Source organism: Patella vulgata, chromosome 5, assembly GCF_932274485.2.
Source record: "Patella vulgata chromosome 5, xgPatVulg1.2, whole genome shotgun sequence".
In the NCBI taxonomy this organism is placed as follows: Eukaryota; Metazoa; Mollusca; class Gastropoda; family Patellidae; genus Patella; species Patella vulgata.
Genome location: NC_065883.2, coordinates 40,188,085 through 40,208,359, shown reverse-complemented (window position 1 = coordinate 40,208,359; position 20,275 = coordinate 40,188,085). Strand labels below are relative to the sequence as shown.

At 35.9% G+C, this 20,275-nt stretch overlaps 1 protein-coding gene across 5 annotated transcripts in view; it reads left to right on the top strand.

The window, feature by feature from the left end:
* The window catches only part of LOC126820651 (methionine--tRNA ligase, cytoplasmic), a 299,938-nt gene that overhangs the window by 205,240 nt on the left and 74,423 nt on the right, over positions 1–20,275 (top strand). For 4 of the 5 annotated variants that reach the window (XM_056101237.1, XM_050548738.2, XM_050548742.2 and 1 more), the window contains one exon: positions 2,716–2,820. The exons of the other annotated variant lie outside the window; for it this stretch is intronic. In XM_056101237.1, coding sequence (XP_055957212.1) covers positions 2,716–2,820 — 105 coding nt within the window. The remainder of the gene's footprint in view (positions 1–2,715; positions 2,821–20,275) is intronic. 5 annotated transcript variants of the gene reach the window in all.

The window sequence follows — 20,275 nt, the reverse complement described above, 5'->3', positions numbered from 1 at the left end:
ATTTTTGTGAAAATCTCAATTTCGTTCAAAATCAATATTTTCACTTATTTTGTCTTTATCTCATTATTGATTCTCGCGCATCCCGACTCATTTAGATGCAGCCAGTCACATATGTCATCTATTTATTTGGGGATTTCGGCAGGGGACATCAGCCTCACTGTTGGCTTGGTTTTTTTTTGTTTATACTACCAAGCTTATATCTCAGAAACTAACCGTAAGATCTTTCTGATCTTTTTTTTTTTTTTTGTATTTCTTGCCAAGCTTATATCTCAGAAACTAACTGTAAGATCTGAAATTTTGACCTACCCCCCGAAGAATGGGTGTTGGCTTTGGAATAAATATATTTTCAAGTAGTTTTACAAATCCAAAATCACTGAATTTTACAAAAAAGAGATAGAGAGATGTGGTTTAACGTCCACTCGACACAAACTAGGTCATTTCGGGACTAACATGGTTTAATTTTATTTCAATAATTTGCATGCGCGTAGGGGTCTTTAGCAGTGGGAGGAAACCGGAGGACCCGGAGAAAACCCACGAGGACGAATTTTACAAGTAAAAAAATTACCTACATAGCTGTAACTGACTACTTATGTAATAATCTTGAATATCTTCAGCTTGACACACTACACACTATTTGTAGGGCAGTTAAGGGTACTAGCCATGCTTCCCTCTACGCAGAAACTGGGATTATTCCACTTAAAGAAACACGAAATCAACATAAATTAAAACTACTTTACAAAATCATCAATAACCTAAGCCCTCCTTATCTTAAGAATTTCATAAACCTTGAACCAACAAACAAATATTCCCTTCGAAATGAAGACAAATTAAAAGAAATTTGATGTTGTACTGAAATTTTTGCTAAATCATTTATCCCATCCAGTATAAGAGAGAGGAATAAACTCAGTACCCCTGCAAGGAACTCTAGAACTCTGGACATATTTTCTGACCATCTCTCCAAATCTGATATCAAAGTTCCTTCGTTTTATTATAAAGGTCAGCAGAAGCCTCAAATAATTCATTGTAAATTACAACTTCGATGCTCTGACCAGCAGGACTCACAAATTCCTAAGATATGTTGCCGACAGTCCCCGCATGCCTCTGCGGTCATATATTTGAAGATCCTGATCATTACCTTCTTGGATGTTCATCATTACATTCAAATGCACAAACAGAAACCATAGACAAACTACAACATGATTTTAAAAATATAAACTGTCTTTTATTTGGCTCCACAACCTACAGTCTTGATGTTAACACTAATATGTTTAATCAAGTCCACAAGTTTATAGATATGTCAAACAGATTTTAATCTCGATCAAATAGTATTTTATGGTCTATTTTATGTATAATTTTGGCTTGTCTCTCTAATGTTGCTTATTGTCCCTCGGCTTTTGAAGAAAGCAGGGGACTATTAAAATGGGTTCATCCGTCCGAATGTCCGTCTGTCTGTCTGTCTGTCCGTAACACTTTTTGGGACACAATAATTCTTCTTCTAATTGAGCTAGAATGTTCAAACATGGTGTAGGTGAAGATGAGCGTTTTCTGCTTCGGGTAAGCAGAGATAAGCAATTTGATTGGTTGATGCTTTTTGGGACACGATAACTTTAGTTCTAATTTAGTGAGAGTGATGAAACTTGGTGTATAGTTTCATTACATCAATACCTTGACTAAGTTCGATAATGAGCATTTTCTGCTCGGGGTAAGCAGAGCGATAAGCAATTTGATTGGCCGAGACTTTGGAACACAATAACTCTCCTTCTAACTGAGCTAAAATGTTCAAACTTGGTGTAGGTGTTTATTAGGTCAGCGTCTTCTTCATGGAGTTCGAAGATGAGCATTTTCTGCTTAGGGTAAGCAGGGATAAGCAATTTAATTGGTTGTGACAGACAATATTGCCGCCGTTTGTTCTCAAATGGCGTAAAAATATGGTATATCAAATTGTAATTTCCTGAATTATGGCCCTTAATTGTAGGAAAAATCACTTTTATTTTTAGCTTGTTCTCTATCCATCTCTCGAAAATGTGGGCGTATCCTGCCTGACAACCGCTGGGTGACAAATCTTGATCAAGCCTTCCGATAATGATTCTTATGGGTAGATGATAATTGGGATTGAATTTTGCTTGTCCACTTTCTATAGAGGCAACAATTTTGTTCAAACCTTAGGAAAACAATTCTTATGAGTTGACGACATTTGGAATTGAATTTGAATGCAATCTCTATTTTTGTTCTAGAGTTATGGAACATTAATTGGCATAATTTTGCTTGTCAGCTCTCTAGAGGCCACAATTTTTCCTTTTGGATAAGCTTGAATTTGAGACAAAGCTGCTGTGTGCGTGTATTTCCAAGCTTTGTGTGGCTATGTTATATAGAAACTATCAAAGCCACTGATTCATATTTGAAGATAAATAATTAAATAGACAAAACATATTTCTATTATTGATATATAATTGATTCATAATTAATCCAGCAGGCACAGGATAAATGACGTGAAAAATAAACAAAGCTTTGTGACAAGTAAAATTTATTGACTGGTGAAATTATTGCCAAAAAATCTGCAGATTTAAAATTTTGTACCCAAAGTTCTATTTTTATCGCAATTGGCAGAAATGGCAATAGACAGTGTGAGCCTTGGTTGACTAAATACACTAGTTAGTGTACTTTCATAAATGCGTGTTATTATTTATTGTTTAATTGTACATGTTAATATTTCAGATTACGAGATTCTATAAGAAACATATTGAATATATCTCGACTAGGTAATCAGATGATGCAATCTAATAAACCATGGGTTTTAGTTAAAGGTACAGCAGAAGAAATGTAAGCCAATAGTGTTGATATTTTCTATTCAGATTTAAAAATACAAACTGTCAGAATCAATCGTGGACACTCTAGAAAGTTAATAGAAATTAAAACACAGTGTTTCAGGTCATGAAACAAACAATTGAAACAAAATCTAATGATTTCTGGTAATTACTTAATGGGTTGTTACATGTATTCAGATTTTCATGTGTTGCATATGTTTTCATTATTAACAACCCTTGTTGACTGCCTGGATGACATAACTGCTGTGGGTGTATGTTTCGTTGTCAGGCAACCTATAATAATTTAATAATAACTTAAAGTTTGTATTACCTTTAGGTTTAAAAAATTGTATCAGTTCAGTTTTATCATCATTCAATTTTGGAAGATTTAGTTTTATCCATGATCTTACATCCGCAATGCAGGCCTCCAACTTTGTTATGTTTTTGGTCTTGTTACCCTTATTCAGCGTGATATACATTTGTGTATTGTAGGCGTAAAGTTGGTTGTCAATTTTTGTTTTCTTATGATGTATCCTAAAGGAGAGGTGTGCCGAACCTTGCGGCACACCATATTTCAGCCTTTGTGGAGGTGATTTACTGTTTTGGATATTTACCATCCCAAGGTCAAAATTCAGGTCAAAGATCAAGGTCTCATTCGAAAGGTCAGTGAGTTGTCCATTGAAGGTTATGACCTTTGTTTTGCCATGTGGGCCCGGGGCCCCACCAGATGCGGGAGAGCACACAAGTTGGTAGATATTTTGGTGACTTTGACCTTTTCAGATGACCTTGACCTACCACGGTCATGTGGGCCTTGATGCCATGTCGGAAGGTCAAGGTCGGGTGGTCCTGTCTTTATTAGATGGGTCCCTAGGGGGGGGGGGGGGGGGCAAAAACCGAAATATTCCAGGGGCCCCTAGCGAGTCCAGGTCACTACTTCTGGTTGGTGATTTTAGAAAATGAAGAACAAATGTGAGGTCAATCTATCCGGTCACGAAATCCTGGTCCGATCGGAAGACATTTTTGGGGCAAAACTCCCTGAGAAATTCAAATAGATGGGTTTTACTGATGTGGTCAAAGTGGAGGTAACTCACCCATCCCAAACCAGATCTGATGACCTTTTATTTCAATAATTTGCTTGCGCATAGGGGTTTTTAGCAGTGGGAGGAAACCGGAGGACCCGGAGAAAACCCACGAGGTTGGACAGGCGACCCTACTCCTTGTCACGTACAACCGGGGAATCAAAACCCTGTCAGTTGACTCAATGACAGACGCTATGATACAGCGAGCGCGTGCTAACCATTCGCCCCCCCCCCCCCCCTCCTGTCAAGGTAATATCTTGAAATAAAACCATTTAAGATTACTACTAACATTTTTGTCCCCCGCCTTTCGAAGAAAGCAGGGGACTATTAAAATGGGTTCGTCTGTCTGTCTGTCCGTCCGTCCGTCCGTCACACTTTTTGGGACACAATAACTCTCCTTCAAATTGACCTAGAATGTTCAAACTTGGTGTAGGTGTTTATTAGGTCAATGCCTTGATGGAGTTCGAAGATGAGCATTTTCGGCTTAGGGTAAGCAGAGATAAGCAATTTGATTGGTTGATGCTTTGGGACACGATAACTTTAGTTCTAATTAAGTGAGAGAGATGAAACTTGGTGTATAGTTTCATTACATCAATACCTTGACTAAGTTCGATAATGAGCATTTTCTGCTCAGGGTAAGCAGAGCGATAAGCAATTTGATTGGCCGAGACTTTGGAACACAATAACCCTCCTTCTAATTGAGCTAGAATGTTCAAACTTGGTGTAGGTGTTTATTAGGTCAATGCCTTGATGGAGTGTGAAGATAAGCATTTTCTGCTTAGGATAAGCAAAGATAAGCAATTTGATTGGTTGATGCTTTGGGACACGATAACTTTAGTTCCAATTAAGTGAGAGTGATGAAACATGGTGTATAGTTTCATTACATCAATACCTTGACTAAGTTCGATGATGAGCATTTTTTGCACAGGGTAAGCAGAGCGATAAGCAATTTGATTGGCCGAGACTTTGGAACACAATAACCCTCCTTCTAATTGAGCTAGAATGTTCAAACTTGGTGTAGGTGTTTATTAGGTCAATGCCTTGATGGAGTGTGAAGATAAGCATTTTCTGCTTAGGGTAAGCAAAGATAAGCAATTTGATTGGTTGATGCTTTGGGACATGATAACTTTAGTTCCAATTAAGTGAGAGTGATGAAACTTGGTGTATAGTTTCATTACATCAATACCTTGACTAAGTTCGATGATGAGCATTTTCTGCTCAGGGTAAGCAGAGCGATAAGCAATTTGATTGGCCGAGACTTTGGAACACAATAACCCTCCTTCTAATTGAGCTAGATAATGAGAATTTTCTGCTTAGGCTAACGAGCAATAAGCATTTTGATTGGTCAAACTCTTCTTCTAATTGAGGTAGAATGTTTAAACTTGATGTAGATGTTCGTCTTGACTGAGTTCAACAACTCTTCTTCTAATTGAGGTAGAATGTTTAAACTTGATGTAGATGTTCGTCTTGGCTGAGTTCAATGATTAACATATCGATCTAAATCTAAGCAGAGATAAGCAATTTCCTGCTTTGGGACAAGATAACTTTGATTCTATCTGATAGAGAGTGATGAAACTTAGTGCATAGTTGATAATCAGTTTGATTGCTTGATACTTTGGAAAAAAATAGATGTGCGATTAATTAATATGTGTCATCTATTTATTTGGGGATTTCAGCTGGGGACATCAGCCTCACTGTTGGCTTGTTAAATTTCAACTTGAACTTAATCTTTTAAGATATTAACTTAAACTTTTAAGATATTAAAGATACATTCTCACAAAAGTGTTTATAGAGTAGTTATTTCCAATAAAAGTATGGCAAATTTGTTATATATGGAACGAAGAGACACACAATCTTACTACAAAAATACTGGATGGGACAGGCACTGGGCAAAGATGTCAGGGTATTAATTACTGTGAGCCTGACGGCTTATTGTCTGCCAGATTGACTTAGGAATCAGTTATTATTTGTTATTATAGTTAAGTGGTTTGGGGAACACCAGGGGGTTTAAAGGTACAGCAGACCCTGCAATCAAACGGCGGAAAAATTATTTGGCAGAGGATAAGTAAAGAATTTACTTAGGCTTCAATATGTACGGAAAATGAACAGTAAGTAACGGCAAATGCATTCTGAAATGGACCCTCCCTCAATCAAATAATGTGACAAACATCTTGGAGCATATCTCTTTACGAATACAATGTTTTGAGAGGGATATGAAGCAAATTTTTGATAGATTAATTAGTTTGGATATGTTTTAGCCCAAAAATATAATAACATCATACAGTTTGTACATGTGAAGGCATCTCTAACTTAAACATTTAAGATTTTAACCTAATTTTTAAGTTATTAATTTAAACTTTTAAGAACTTGGAATTTTTAAGATATTAACTTAAACTTTTAAGATATTAACTTAACCTTTTAAACTCTAACTTGAATTTTCTAGATACTACTTGATATTATTAAACTGTTTTGAGAGGGATATGAAGCAAATTTTTGATAGATTAATTAGTTTGGATATGTTTTAGCCCAAAAATATAATAACATCATACAGTTTGTACATGTGAAGGCATCTCTAACTTAAACATTTAAGATTTTAACCTAATTTTTAAGTTATTAATTTAAACTTTTAAGAACTTGGAATTTTTAAGATATTAACTTAAACTTTTAAGATATTAACTTAACCTTTTAAACTCTAACTTGAATTTTCTAGATACTACTTGATATTATTAAACTGTTTTGAGAGGGATATGAAGCAAATTTTTGATAGATTAATTAGTTTGGATATGTTTTAGCCCAAAAATATAATAACATCATACAGTTTGTACATGTGAAGGCATCTCTAACTTAAACATTTAAGATTTTAACCTAATTTTTAAGTTATTAATTTAAACTTTTAAGAACTTGGAATTTTCAAGAAATTAACTTAAACTTTTAAGATATTAACTTAAACTTTTAAGATATTAACTTAAACTTTTAAGATATTAACTTAACCTTTTAAACTCTAACTTGAATTTTCTAGATACTACTTGATATTAACTTGAATTTTCAAGATACTAATTTGAATTTTCAAGATACTACCTTGAACTTTCAACTAACTTACATTTTCAAGATATTTACTTAAAAAGGTTTACCTGTTATGTATATTTATTCGACAAACTACATGTATGAAATACACTGTTTAAGTTAAGCAAACTGTTAATAACAAAACCCAGTCTGTCATACAATTTTTGTGTACAATTTGGAAAATGGCTGATCACTAACTATATTTCATGAACTAATGCCTAGGTACCACTGGGGAAAAATCATCGGCAATATAGAAATAAACAAATTTTCTCCCGATGGCTCTTGCTCTTTTTTCCCAAAGACACAGCGTGCACTGATACTTCGGCTATGGTCACAAAATTTCTGGGAATGCCCCCCGAGAAATTACCGTTAATCATCGGGGATGGCTCCCAATAATCGGGAAAGCTCCAAGGTACCTTCGCCGATAATCAACATCATCAGTGAATATTCATGTCGGGAGATCTAGGTCTCCTGCGTGGTGGCAAATAGGCATCGGGAACAGGTTACCCGGTATGAAGGGGAAGCTTCGGGGCCGTAAGCCATTTGGAACCATCAGGAGGCCTCAGGAGAACTGCGAAAAATTTCAAAGCTTGCACTGATAATTTTTCCGTTGTGTTCCAATGTTTGTATTGAAAATTTTTCCGATGTTTTCTGAACTGGGAAGCTCCGGGGATGCTTCCCTGAAGCTTCCGTAAAATACTTTTTCCCGAGGCATCCCCAATTTAAATATCCTCGAAAGTCCCTTGACACTTCAGCAAGACATTGCCGGAGTTTCCTTGTGGGTCTGGAAAGCTCAGGGGATGCCTCCTCGGCCAGTTTTCCTGACAATGCAAGCATTGAAACTTTTCGCAGTTCTCTCGTGGCCTCCTGATGTCTCTAAATGGCTATTGATGCCCCAGGAGCTCCCCTGGGACACCAGGAAACCTGTTCCTGACGTCTTACCCTGTTCCCGAAACAAATATTTTGTGGAAGCTCCAGGGAATCACCCGATGGGTCCACAAGGCTAGCGATGCCCCAGAGGCTCCCCTGGGACACCGGGAAACCTGTGTCCCAGAGGCTCCCCTGGGACACCGGGAAACCTGTTCCTGGCGCCTAACTCTGTTCCCGAAACAAATATTTCACAGAAGCTCCAGGGAATCACCCCCGGAGTTTCCTTGTGGATCTGGAAACCTCCGGGGATTCCTTCCCGGCCTATTTTCCTGACAATGTGTGCCTTGAAATTTTTTGCAGTTCTCCCGTGGCCTCCCGATGAGTCACCGGTAAACTTATTTCCGATTCTCATCAATTTCTATCTGTAGTACATCCGCAAGGCAAAAATTGACCAGTGGTACCTGTGCATTATATGAGACAATTGTAACTGGCTTAATACGCCCTAACAAATGTTACTACTTGAAGTTGCGCGACTTATAATTATTTCAATTGTTGTTTTTTTATGCTTATTATTTCGGCAATAATCTTATATGTTACGCCAGATAAAAATTTTGAAATTTCAGACAGAAATAATATAATGACTAGATGGCTTGATTTTTTAATATCGTACGGGTTCAAAATGGTTATTAAGTTTAGATATGGTGATCATATATGTGTATGGTAGAAATCGGTTAACCGAGGACTTGATACACTTGCTGTCCAATAAACACTAACTGCGTACTTGATACACACAATCATATTTTTCCCTTTTCATATCACACACATGAAAGATACACCCTAACTGTAGAATACCGCCTAACACGGAACACCTCAGATCGAACTTAAAATCAAATGGCATATTAAATCCAGGCTTCTGAACATCGCTACAGTCCTGGTTTTAGTTCAAAAAGTCCTCGGTTGAACACAAGTCTGCGATTAGATGGTGTGTATTCAGATGTGTGTCCTCGATATACACCATATACAAACGCACACACACACCCTTGATTCATAAGCACCATGAGAAGATGATCACTATCAGTCTTTTGCTTTCTCCAATTTGGAGTTAACTGCCCCTGTCATTCTGACATTGCAATTTCTAGACGTAGCTAGAGGCTCGACATTTTGAGAGATTTTTGTCAAATTTGGTGTGAAGGATTGGATTCTTGAGAAGACAAACTCGATCGATTGTCAGCGTTCTGCTTCCTTCTGTTCTGGAGTTTTGCCACCTTTGTTGAAAATCTTGATTGGGATTGATTTAATTCTCTTGTGACCAGGAGCAATGCTTTTGTAATGGTTGCGCCTTTATTCAAGAACAAGGAGGCATTAAAACTGTCTTAATCGCACTTCTATCTCTAACCTATGCTAGACGAGCCCCTCATCTACAACTTGCTTTTGTTGCAAGCTTCGCGACAATGTGGTCCTGATTGAGATAGCGGGGTTGGATGGCCGACTGGTTAGCATGTACACGCTGCATCATAAGGTCTGTCATTGAGTCAACAAGCGTGGTTTCGATTCCTGGTTGTAAGAGACAACCTTGTGGGTTTTTTCCGGTCTGTCCAGTTTCCTCCCACTGCTAAAGACCCCTACATGTGTTACTCTGGAAATGACCCAGTTTGTGTCAAGTGAATGTTAAACCCCATTTCTCTCTCTCTCTTTGGTTGGGATTTATTTAACCTTTGTGTAATAGTTTATGAATGGTCCCTTACAACACCATTTGACTCTGTATCTCAAAAGGCATGATTGCGCCTTTATTCAAATTGTTTAAAATCACCCAAAATCATCTAATTTGTACATGTGTCCTGTTTAAAACTGACCATTCAGTTTTGATAATGACATAATGGCGTGCACGTAAAAGATCCCTCGGCAGTTGGAATTCGATATAAGAGTATTCGATAGTGCCGCTGCCCGGGCAGAATTTCCCTCACACCACACTGTATGGCGTATGCCTGTCTTCATAAGCCCAGTCGGAGCTGGACAGTAGGACGTTAAACCCCATTTCATATTTCTTTGTTGGTCTCATTTTTTAAACAATGGAATTTCTCATTGTGTGCTAATTTAAAAAAAATAATAATGATTACGCAGAGCTGGGCGATATTTTGTTTTTTGTTTAATGATGAATAGACACTGTTATAAACTCCCAATAGTTCATTCCACATCCTCATGTAGCTTTGCTTACATCCTGTGGCTTGTCGCTCAAATTTCCAACAGACCGGTACTGTTAGAATTTGATTAATTATTCGGCGTAAATAATGATTTCGGGAAGGCTTTATATACGTCATTGGCTATTATCAATCAATTAATCATTAATCCATGACAATTATTATTCAATGACAGCTGATTGATTTATAGTATGTCATACCACATGGTTTTGTTTGACACTCAGTTTCCGTTCCCTGAAAATGCATCATTCGTTGAGCAAGACTACATGATTTTGGGGGGGATGATAATGATACATTTCCAGTTTTGGATGTCCATACCCTCTAGCGTGTTTCAGACATTGATTTGCTAGAACTCTGTCCATAACAATCTCACATAAATACAGTGGCCTGTCTGAGCACTGTTTCTATTGGAACGTCTACTACTGCAACGAGCGAGAGAAAATACAATCAAGCTCTCACCACTTTCAAAGCTGTTCCTTTCCCCACGATGTAGCAGCATGTAACTGTGTCATATCCAGTAAGAGCATGAGCTTGCAGGATTTCAATGATAATTGACACGTTTCACCGTAGTTTGACCAATGTCAACAGTTGTAACTCAATTCTTGTCAGCTTGTTATGGACAGAGCTACTGCAAATCAATGTCTGAAACAAGCTGGAAGGTATAGGCATACAAAACTGGAAATATATCGTCATCAATTGTAGGGAACGTAAAAAGATGTCATCACCAAGCTATTCATCCCAAACTTAGGCTGCCTGCCTACAGCTAGCTCCGTCTGAGAACAGGCCCTAAGCTAATTAACTGACATTTTAATTCCTACATCGACGATTTTAGTCAAAAACACTGAGTATGCTTTTAGTAATTTTTAGAAGTATTTATTTCTCTTCTATTGTCATATTGAATGAAATTAAATATGTTTATTTAGCCGCTGTGTGTATGAAAGATGTCAAACTAATCAAAGCCGACTCACAAAATAGTCCTCTAATTATTCAATATGGCGGCGCCCATGATTGCCAGGAAAGATAATTTCATAGAGGCGGTTTTGTTTGCGAAGACAAATTTAGGAGTATCTAACCTTGTTTTGAAAGATAAACAGATTGAAACTCTAAAGACATATTACAATGGCAAAGAATGTATTGCAATATTACCCACTAGCACATATTATATATTGCTTTTACCAGAGTGGCAGAATTTGACATTTTGCCTATGACATGTGTTTACATAAAGCATGTGCTTGATCAGGTTATTTTTACTCTGTTGTGTACACAAAGCTGTAGTCCAGTCAATAAGTCCCGCCCCAAAATGATCTCGTGAGCGTTTTAAATGGAGGCTAACTAGGGCAGTGATCATTATTCTCGAAGTATGACGTAGATGGATCACTGCGTATAGTTTGCAAGCTATTATGAGGCATTCACTGGAAGATCGTAATTCACCGGAACTTGATCTGGAACTGAAGGATACTAAATTGAGAACATTACAACCGGTCAACTTGCTCCGTAGTCTGTCATGTGGCTCATCAGATGTGGATGCAAGAGTGAACTCCATGTAGTACGCTCACTTGTAGCTGCACTAGGGATGGCTTAGAATGTACAGTATTTGTCCCCCGCATTTCAAAGAAAGCAGGGGACTATTAAAATGAGTTCATCCGTCTATCTGTTCATCACACTTTTTGGGATGAAACTTGGTGTATAGTTTCATTTCATCAATATTTGTTGTTTTTACCGATATCCCGCCAAACCTCCATTTGATTATCCGATATATTCTAATCTCTATTGATATCAGATGCTCTAATCTGTTTTGAAAGCACAATTATAAACAAAAAATCTTGCAATTAATGATAACCTGTAAGTTTCGTCGAAGGTAATATTTTATAAATGTATTTCTTACCTGGGTCGTAAATAGGGCTATCCAAGGAAACAGAATTCATCACTATATAACAATAGATAAATCACATACCAAATAACGCTAATCATTTCCAATAGTAGGGACTAACGCCCGCCTCCAACACGTGGAGCTAATCGTCAAATATCTTTTGGTATGCTCTGATCCCATCACACTTTGTGTAACAAGTTTGTCTTTGCATGCACAATACCGACCTATGGAAATATGGGTTTTACAAGAACAGCTAAATTAAAACACATAACTTAATATTCCCATCGTTTACGATTGTATTAAATAGCTTTATTACTGATAAACCACGGGTACAGTGGATTCAGTCACATCCTTCTTATAGAATTTATACTGTCCGGAGAGCACGCTTTTCACACGAAATTGCTCTTTGATCTAAGACCGAAAGGCGACACTGTTAATGGATTAGCTGAAATAGTTGTTGGATGGAGTGTGACTTTGTTTTTTATCTGTGACAGTTTATTCCAGGATGACATACTGTGGTCTATTCAGTGTTGGTCTTATTGCAATGACATAAATGTATTTTTTACTTCTCTATCATCTCATTTGAATAAAGCTTGATATTTTACTAACATGTATACAATTTATTTTGTTTCTAATAGGAAATTTCGGTTGGTATCTCAAATGAAAAAAACCCCAGCCCAAGCCATTTAATTATAATCAGAGAAATGTTCAAACACTCAATTAAAATAGACAAGACAAAAATACAAGCAATACCATTATTTATTATTACATTATTGATATGCATATGCCTACATAATTAAACGTTTTAATTAAATTGTAACATATAAATTATCTGCTTTATTTATTTTTTCTTTAATTGGCATTTGGTATGGACCGAAGCATTCACGGTACCTGAAAACAACAAGAGGAATTTTAAGATTTAAAATATACAATGAAATACTATTACATTATTATCATGTCGTACTGAAGTTAGAGGACTAAGTTATTTTTCTACAGTACATTTCAAAAACAAAAAATTGGAAACATGCGAAAATTTGATACCTTTGGTTGTTCTTCTTCTTGAATTTGTTAAATTATTAAACATATTTCCAAGTCACATATTACCATCAGAGCACGAAGTACGCTTCGCTGAACACCAGCTTGGATCACTGTTGACCTACACTGTAAAACTTGTATCGTTTAATAAGGGGTTTTTAGCCCTAAAAACTATGCATATAGTTCAATTTCCAAACATCGTTTGATATCGATAAAAATCGTTTAATTAGTACTATAGTTTAATTTAATGGTACACCGTTTAATTTCTCCGAGAGGTGTTTAGAAATGGCCGAAGCGTTGACTTATCTAATGCGTTTATTTATTAGACGAGCAGTCAAATTTCCCGAGAGGCATTTAAAAATCAACACCTGTTAATTTATCTACTATGTTTAACTATGAGATGAATCGTTTATTTTCCCGCTAGCTGTTTATCCGATCGGTTCATTTTGAGTACGATTATTTGCATATGAAGTGCGAATAAAAATGGTGAATATAAAAAAAAAGCACACCCATAGATGCTCGCCTTACAGTGGTCGTAGTATTATTATCCATTCAAAATAGTAATTCCACTATAGGCAAATGCATCAAAAATCGGTAAATCATGGCCGAGGTAATTATACATTTGGTGAATATTAAAAAAAAGCACACCCATAGATGCTCGCCTTACCGTGGTCATCGTAGTATTATTATCCATTATCCATTCAAAATAGTAATTCCGCTATTGACAAATACATCAAAAATCGGTAAATGACGTCCGAGGTAATTATACATTTGGAAAGCCGTAATTCACATCCCATTAATTTATTCGTTCGTTCCTGGAGTTTTACGTCCAGTTCCACCTGAGGTGATATCGTAGACAAGTCACACACATCCCACTACTACTACTACCTGTTGTTTTAACGTCCGCTTCCACAGAAGTGATATCGCAGACAAGCACACATCCCAGGTAATGTATCTTCTTTAAGTCACAAATGAATTAAGTTCCACCTGTAGACGTCACAAGCAGAGAAGTCAACCCCGCAAAGTAATGTTGCACGACGATAATCTCGTGAGACTTCTTACTGGCGCCAAAAAGTCGCTATTTCTAAGTCTCCATAGACAAGCTGACGCCCATTTTCAAACAGGTCACACAGGGATAACCATGTAACACCATCGCACGCCAGATGCCGCCCATTGCAAGAATATTTTCTTTTTTTTTATTAATCCATAGCAATTAATTAAACATACATTATGCAAGAGCTAAATCTGATTATTGCAAGTCTTTATTTAGTCTTCAGATGTCAAAGAAATTATAAATTAGATCTTTATTTACACAACAAGCACAAAATCAACTCTGTAGACCCACGGATGGCTTGGATTCGGCTTGGATTTAAACATGATTTCGTTGATTGATTAAATTTTTAAATGGTGTCGTAAGCGGAAATTAACCATTACGTTGCCGTCATACTCCCGGAAATAATTTTAGATCGAGGCTAAATGATAGATTGTACGAAGCGAGGCCGCTTGTCAGTCAATTTGATTGAAAGTTTGATATATACAGCCTTGATATAATGTTTAGTTGTGGTTAAAATGAGAGTTTGGATGTCGGTATTATAGGCTACGCTCTTTTGTCACTTGCGTTTACAGAAAAAATTATAGAAATTGATAAAAATCGCAGCCAACATCACCCCAGTTGAATTGCAGCTCCATTGGATCACTGTTCGGGAGTTGCGCAGGCCTACCAGTTACAGTACAATAGTACACGCAGGCTAACAAGAAGTCGTCTATAATTATGCCTCATTGATTTGGTCCTTTCCTTTCAAACTTTCGCTTCTTATCTATATATTAAAAGTCTTATTTATAATTTGTAGTAAAAATAAATGTGATACGAATTGAATTGCAACCCTGTCTCAAACCACAGCCATTGAAAACGTTACTTGATAATCGAGGTTATGTAGGTGGAGTTAACGCCTGTCACTCAAACGATCGTCCATTCTCGGAGACGGTGAACAGAGAGTTGACTCCTATTTCTAGTCAAAAATTACAATAGTGATAACTTTGTTCAGAATAAAGTAATTTGACTGAAATTTTCAATATATTCCTCTTTCATCATCTATTTTTGAACTGTTATAGCAAGAATGGCCAACTCTCTATTAAAATCTCCCATAATGTATCTTTAATTAAGTGTTTAACATTTTATTTAAAATTGAATTACGTATGTAAATACAACCAACTCTCACTTAGCTAATTAAATGAAGCAATCCAAACAATGCGTAATTACTTGAGATTTTTTTATGTTTTTGTTTAAGAATTTTCATGCAATTGAGAATTATATTTACGCATGGTGTATTCATTACACGTCATTTCGGTCCCGCGTCATTTCGGACTTGCATTTCGGACTCAAATAAAAATGGCCCGAGTTTCAGACTCAGACAGGTGACATACTCGCGAAGTATATCAAATACTGGTGAAGTATATAAAATTCTCGTTAATTATATATGGGTTGTAATACACGTGAATTATTTCCAGTCCGTGAATATTATTAAATACAGTATTGTTGTTGTTTTTTGTTTTAAATAATACTTTTGATTGTGTATGGCCTTAAACTTATCTGGCATGCTGAGGCTTTTCGGTAGAGAAGGGCCTCGCTTTTTTTTTCTTTTCCCTTTTAGTATATTGTTTTTTAAAACCGTTGCCCAATCCGTGTTATGACCTGCCCAACAAATTATTTTTGTAATACCATACGGGTACATATATTGGGGTAGTGATACTGTACCTTTGATTTAATACAATATGATTTGATTCGGGTATAACAAAAATCGTTGTACTGCAGTCAAGTGTTTACGTAACATCAAGGCAGTATTCATTGAAGCATATTTCCTGTTGATACTGTTTGACCTGCATGAAAATGGGCGACAGCTTGTCTATATAGATTTTGGCGCCAGTGAGAAGTCTCACGAGATTATCGTCATTCAACATTACATTGTGGGGTTGACTTCGATCTCATCCTGTGACGTCTACAGGTGGAAGTTAATTCATGTGTGATTTAAAGAAGATACATTACCTGGGATGTGTGTGACTTGTCTACGATATCACCTCAGGTGGAACTGGACGTAAAACTCCAAAACTCCAGGAACGAACGAACGAACGAATGGGATGTGATTTACGGATTTCCAAATGTATAATTACCTGGGGCGTGATTTACCGATTTTTTATGTATTTGTCAATGGCGGAATTACTATTTTGAATGGATAATGGATAATAATACTACGATCACGGTAAGGCAAGCATCTATGGATGTGGTTTTTTTTTATATTCACCAAATGTATAATTACCTCGGACGTGATTTACTGATTTTTGATGTATTTGCTAATAAGGAATTACTATTTTGAATGGATAATGGATAATAATACTATGCAAATAATCGTAATCAAAATGAACCAAGCGGATAAACGGCTCGCGGGAAAATAAACGATTCATCTAATGGTTAAACATAGTAGATAAATTAACAGGTGTTGATTTTTAAACGCCTCTCGGGAAATTGGACTGCTCGTCTAATAAATAAAAGCATTAGATAAGTCAACGCTTCGGCCATTTCTAAACACCTCTCGGAGAAATTAAACAGTGTACCATTAAATTAAACTATAGTACTAATTAAACGATTTTTGTAATTTCCAAACGATTTTTATCGATATCAAACGATGTTTTGAAATTAAACTATATGCATAGTTTTTAGCGCTAAAAACCCCTCATTAAACGATACAAGTTTTACAGTGCTAGATGTTATATAACAACTGCTAATTGCCAGACTTTATAAGGGGTAATAAATTGATCATCACCGGGGCCAGTTTCACGAACACACAAAAAAATATATTTAAAGATGGGTTCCCAGAAAAGTATTTATCGGGTGGTTATTTCCAATAAAAGTATGGTAATTTTGGTATATATGGAAAGTAGAGATATCCAATCTTACTAGAAAAATACTGGATTCCCCGAAAAACAGTCATGGAGCGTATACAGGACAAAAATGTAGGGGTTCCCCTAAACAACAGCCCAACGATTAGGAATTTCTGCACGCGTGATGTCAAAGGCGCTTGATGTACTAGTTGATAAACTTTATGAAGAGTTAGACGTACAACACTTTCTGAGATAAAACTGACGGAAAAAGACACGGGTAGTGGATAATCTGAGAATTTAATTAGGATTTGATATTTGTAATAAATAGTAAGCAATTAAAGACAACATCTTCTTATGTATGCAATGAATTCTCCTCTGACTTCCAAGAGAGTTAAGTCACGTGATGTAAACATGACCTGGTTTGATCAAATTTTTATAGCAGGACATTCCTTCGCAATCACAATGTTTGAGAAGGATTTGAAGCAAAATTATGACAAATTAATTAGTTTGAATATGTTTTTAGTCCGGGAACCATGCTTTAAGCTGTTAAAAAGTCAAATTCTGGACATAATGTGTGCTATGCACAGTTCTAAAAGTTGAAGACTTTTATGACGTGGGACTCAATATAACATAATATATGACTGGAAATATTGCAAATGAATCTATTTAAGTTTAAAACTATGACTTTAAAATACATGTATAGTGAAAATGTTGAAATTGATCACTACAGCAATAAATTGTTGTAGCAGAAATCTATCCCTATAAAAAATCATGCTATAAAACTATTCTAAACCCGTGTCGATGATTACAGATCTGTTTTTCGTCAAATATTTAGATTTCGAAATGTTTACAATTAAACAGAATAATCAATAAAAACAAAATCACAAATTACTATGGCATATAATGAAAATCTTTTCAAATAAAGCGACCGAATTAACAAAGGAAATTTTAAAGTCGTTTTAGACTGGAAACCAACTGATTTCCAAAGGTGATTGCATGCTTTTATAAATAGACACATGGAGCCATGCTCTCGATCTGTCATCATGTAGATAAATTAAATAATAAAAATTGGATCCACTCGACCCGTAGTTTATTAGTACCGGGAGAAAAATAATAAAGCTATTTCATACAATCGTAAACAATAGAAATATTAACATGTGTTTAAATTTAGCTGTTCTTATAAAACATCGATTTCTGTATTAAGTCAAATGTCTGTAGTTTGCATGCAAAGACATCTTTGTGACGCAATGTTTGATCGAATCACAAGCGGCTATATGGACACGTGTCAAAGATATTAGGTCATACATAGCTCCGTATTTTGCACGCAAAGACAAGCTGGTTACCCCTGTTTCGTCAATGGACAATATCACCGCGGGTTGATGCAGTCGCATGTCCCTATTTGCATTAGTGTTATTTGATATGTGAATTATCATTTGTTATATATGTGGAAATTACTTTTTTCTTGGATAGGTCTATTTACAGCCCAGGTAAGAAACAATACATTTATGAGTTAAAACGCCCACGTGTAGTAAATATAGACCTTAACGAAACCAATAGGTTTTCATTAATTGTGCGATTTTATGTTTATAAACTTGCTTTCGAAACAGATTTTAAACAGATTTGTTAGTCTGATATCATTGGAGGCTGGTCCAGATATCGGAAAATAACGTGCATTTATAGTTCAGTGGTACGCACAATAATATATAAACAAACTAAACCCACAAAAAAGACAAATATATAAATAACAGCAGCCCGACTATGGTATGAAGTATAAAACACGTAGTATTCATCAAGAAAAAAAATACGTATAAGAACATACATATGTAACTACAGCACGTATAAATCCATGTATAAAGACCTACACTTAACAACCACTAATCTGTGTAAAACACACGGTCGAACAAGAAATCGCACGGTAAATTGGATATAACACCAACGCGTCAGATTAAGCCTGCTAGTCCTTGATAAAACACCTTTGGTGCAATTATAACACGCTTTCGAGAAAAATCACCAAACAAAGAATACACACCGTGTCTGTCATTTTTAACCTGTTCAATATAAACACCCAATACAGAAAACACATCGTCGCAGAGATTTTATCCCCTAGAGATAATTAAATCACCTTTCAGTCAATTTCTCACCCCTGTTAATTAACACACCTTATCTACAGATTTTAGCCTCTTCGTATTAGATTTGTTGCGATAATTATAATTTTACCGTAATTCGTACAAATTTACCAAAATCCGGAGATGTCTATGCCCTAAGCGTACAAACAACACTATTACTACTTCTCTGTGAATTGAGATCCAATGTTCAAACTTGGTGTATGTGTTTATTAGGTCAATACCTTGAATGAGTTCGAGGGTGAGCATTTTCTGCTTAGGGTAAGCAGAGATAAGCAATTTGATTGGTTGATGCTTTGGGACACGATAACTTTAGTTATAATTAAGTACGAGTTATGAAACTTGGTGTATAGTTTCATTACATCAATACCCTGACTAAGTTCGATAATGAACATTTTCTGCTCAGGGTAAGCAGAGCGATAAGCAATTTGATTGGTTGAGACTTTGTAACACACTTACTCTCATTCTAATTGAGTTAGAATGTTCACACTTGGCGTAGGTGTCTATGATGGAGTTCAAAGATGAGAATTTTTTGCTTAGGGTAAGCAGAGATAAGCAATTTGATTGGTTGATGCTTTGGTACACGATAACTTTAGTTCTAATTAAGTGAGAGTCGGGACACTTGGTGTATAGCTTTATTACATCAGTACCTTGACTAAGTTCGATGATGAACATTTTCTGTCGAGGGTAGGCAGGGCGTTAAGCAATTTGATTGGTTGAGACTTTGAAACACAATAACTCTCCTTCTAATTGAGGTAGAATGTTCAAACTTGGTGTAGGCGTTCATTATGTGAATGCCTTGATGGAGTTCGTTGATGAACATTGTCTGTTTACGGTGAGCAGAGATGAGCAATCTGATTGGCTTGTTATTTTACCTTTTTTCTATATATTACTTCTTCATATGTAAATAATTTAATTAAATCAACCTGTCCATAAATTGTATAATAAATTGTTGATGTAATAAGGATGAATATTTGCTATTATGTACTTACCCGTACATAGTTAAAACTTTCTAATAACGGAGAAATGCATGGTTAAATATATAAATGCAATATGCAGAATGTGCTTACCTTACTCATGTAGATGTTAATATCCTTAATAATTATCCTATTATGCATCCAATAATTATCACTGACAAATATAAAAAAAATATACATACAAAACAGAGCATGCGCTACACGAAAAGAAAAAAAGAAAGCAAAAATTAGAAAAGTACTTTTCATTTTCAAATAAGTTTGGTAGCAGTGGTATAAATGTCTATTGTACCTGGAATTCCAAATAAGAATATACTTGGAATTCCAAAATGCGACACGTAATGCATTATTCATTATATAATAAACCTTAAATCAATTGAACT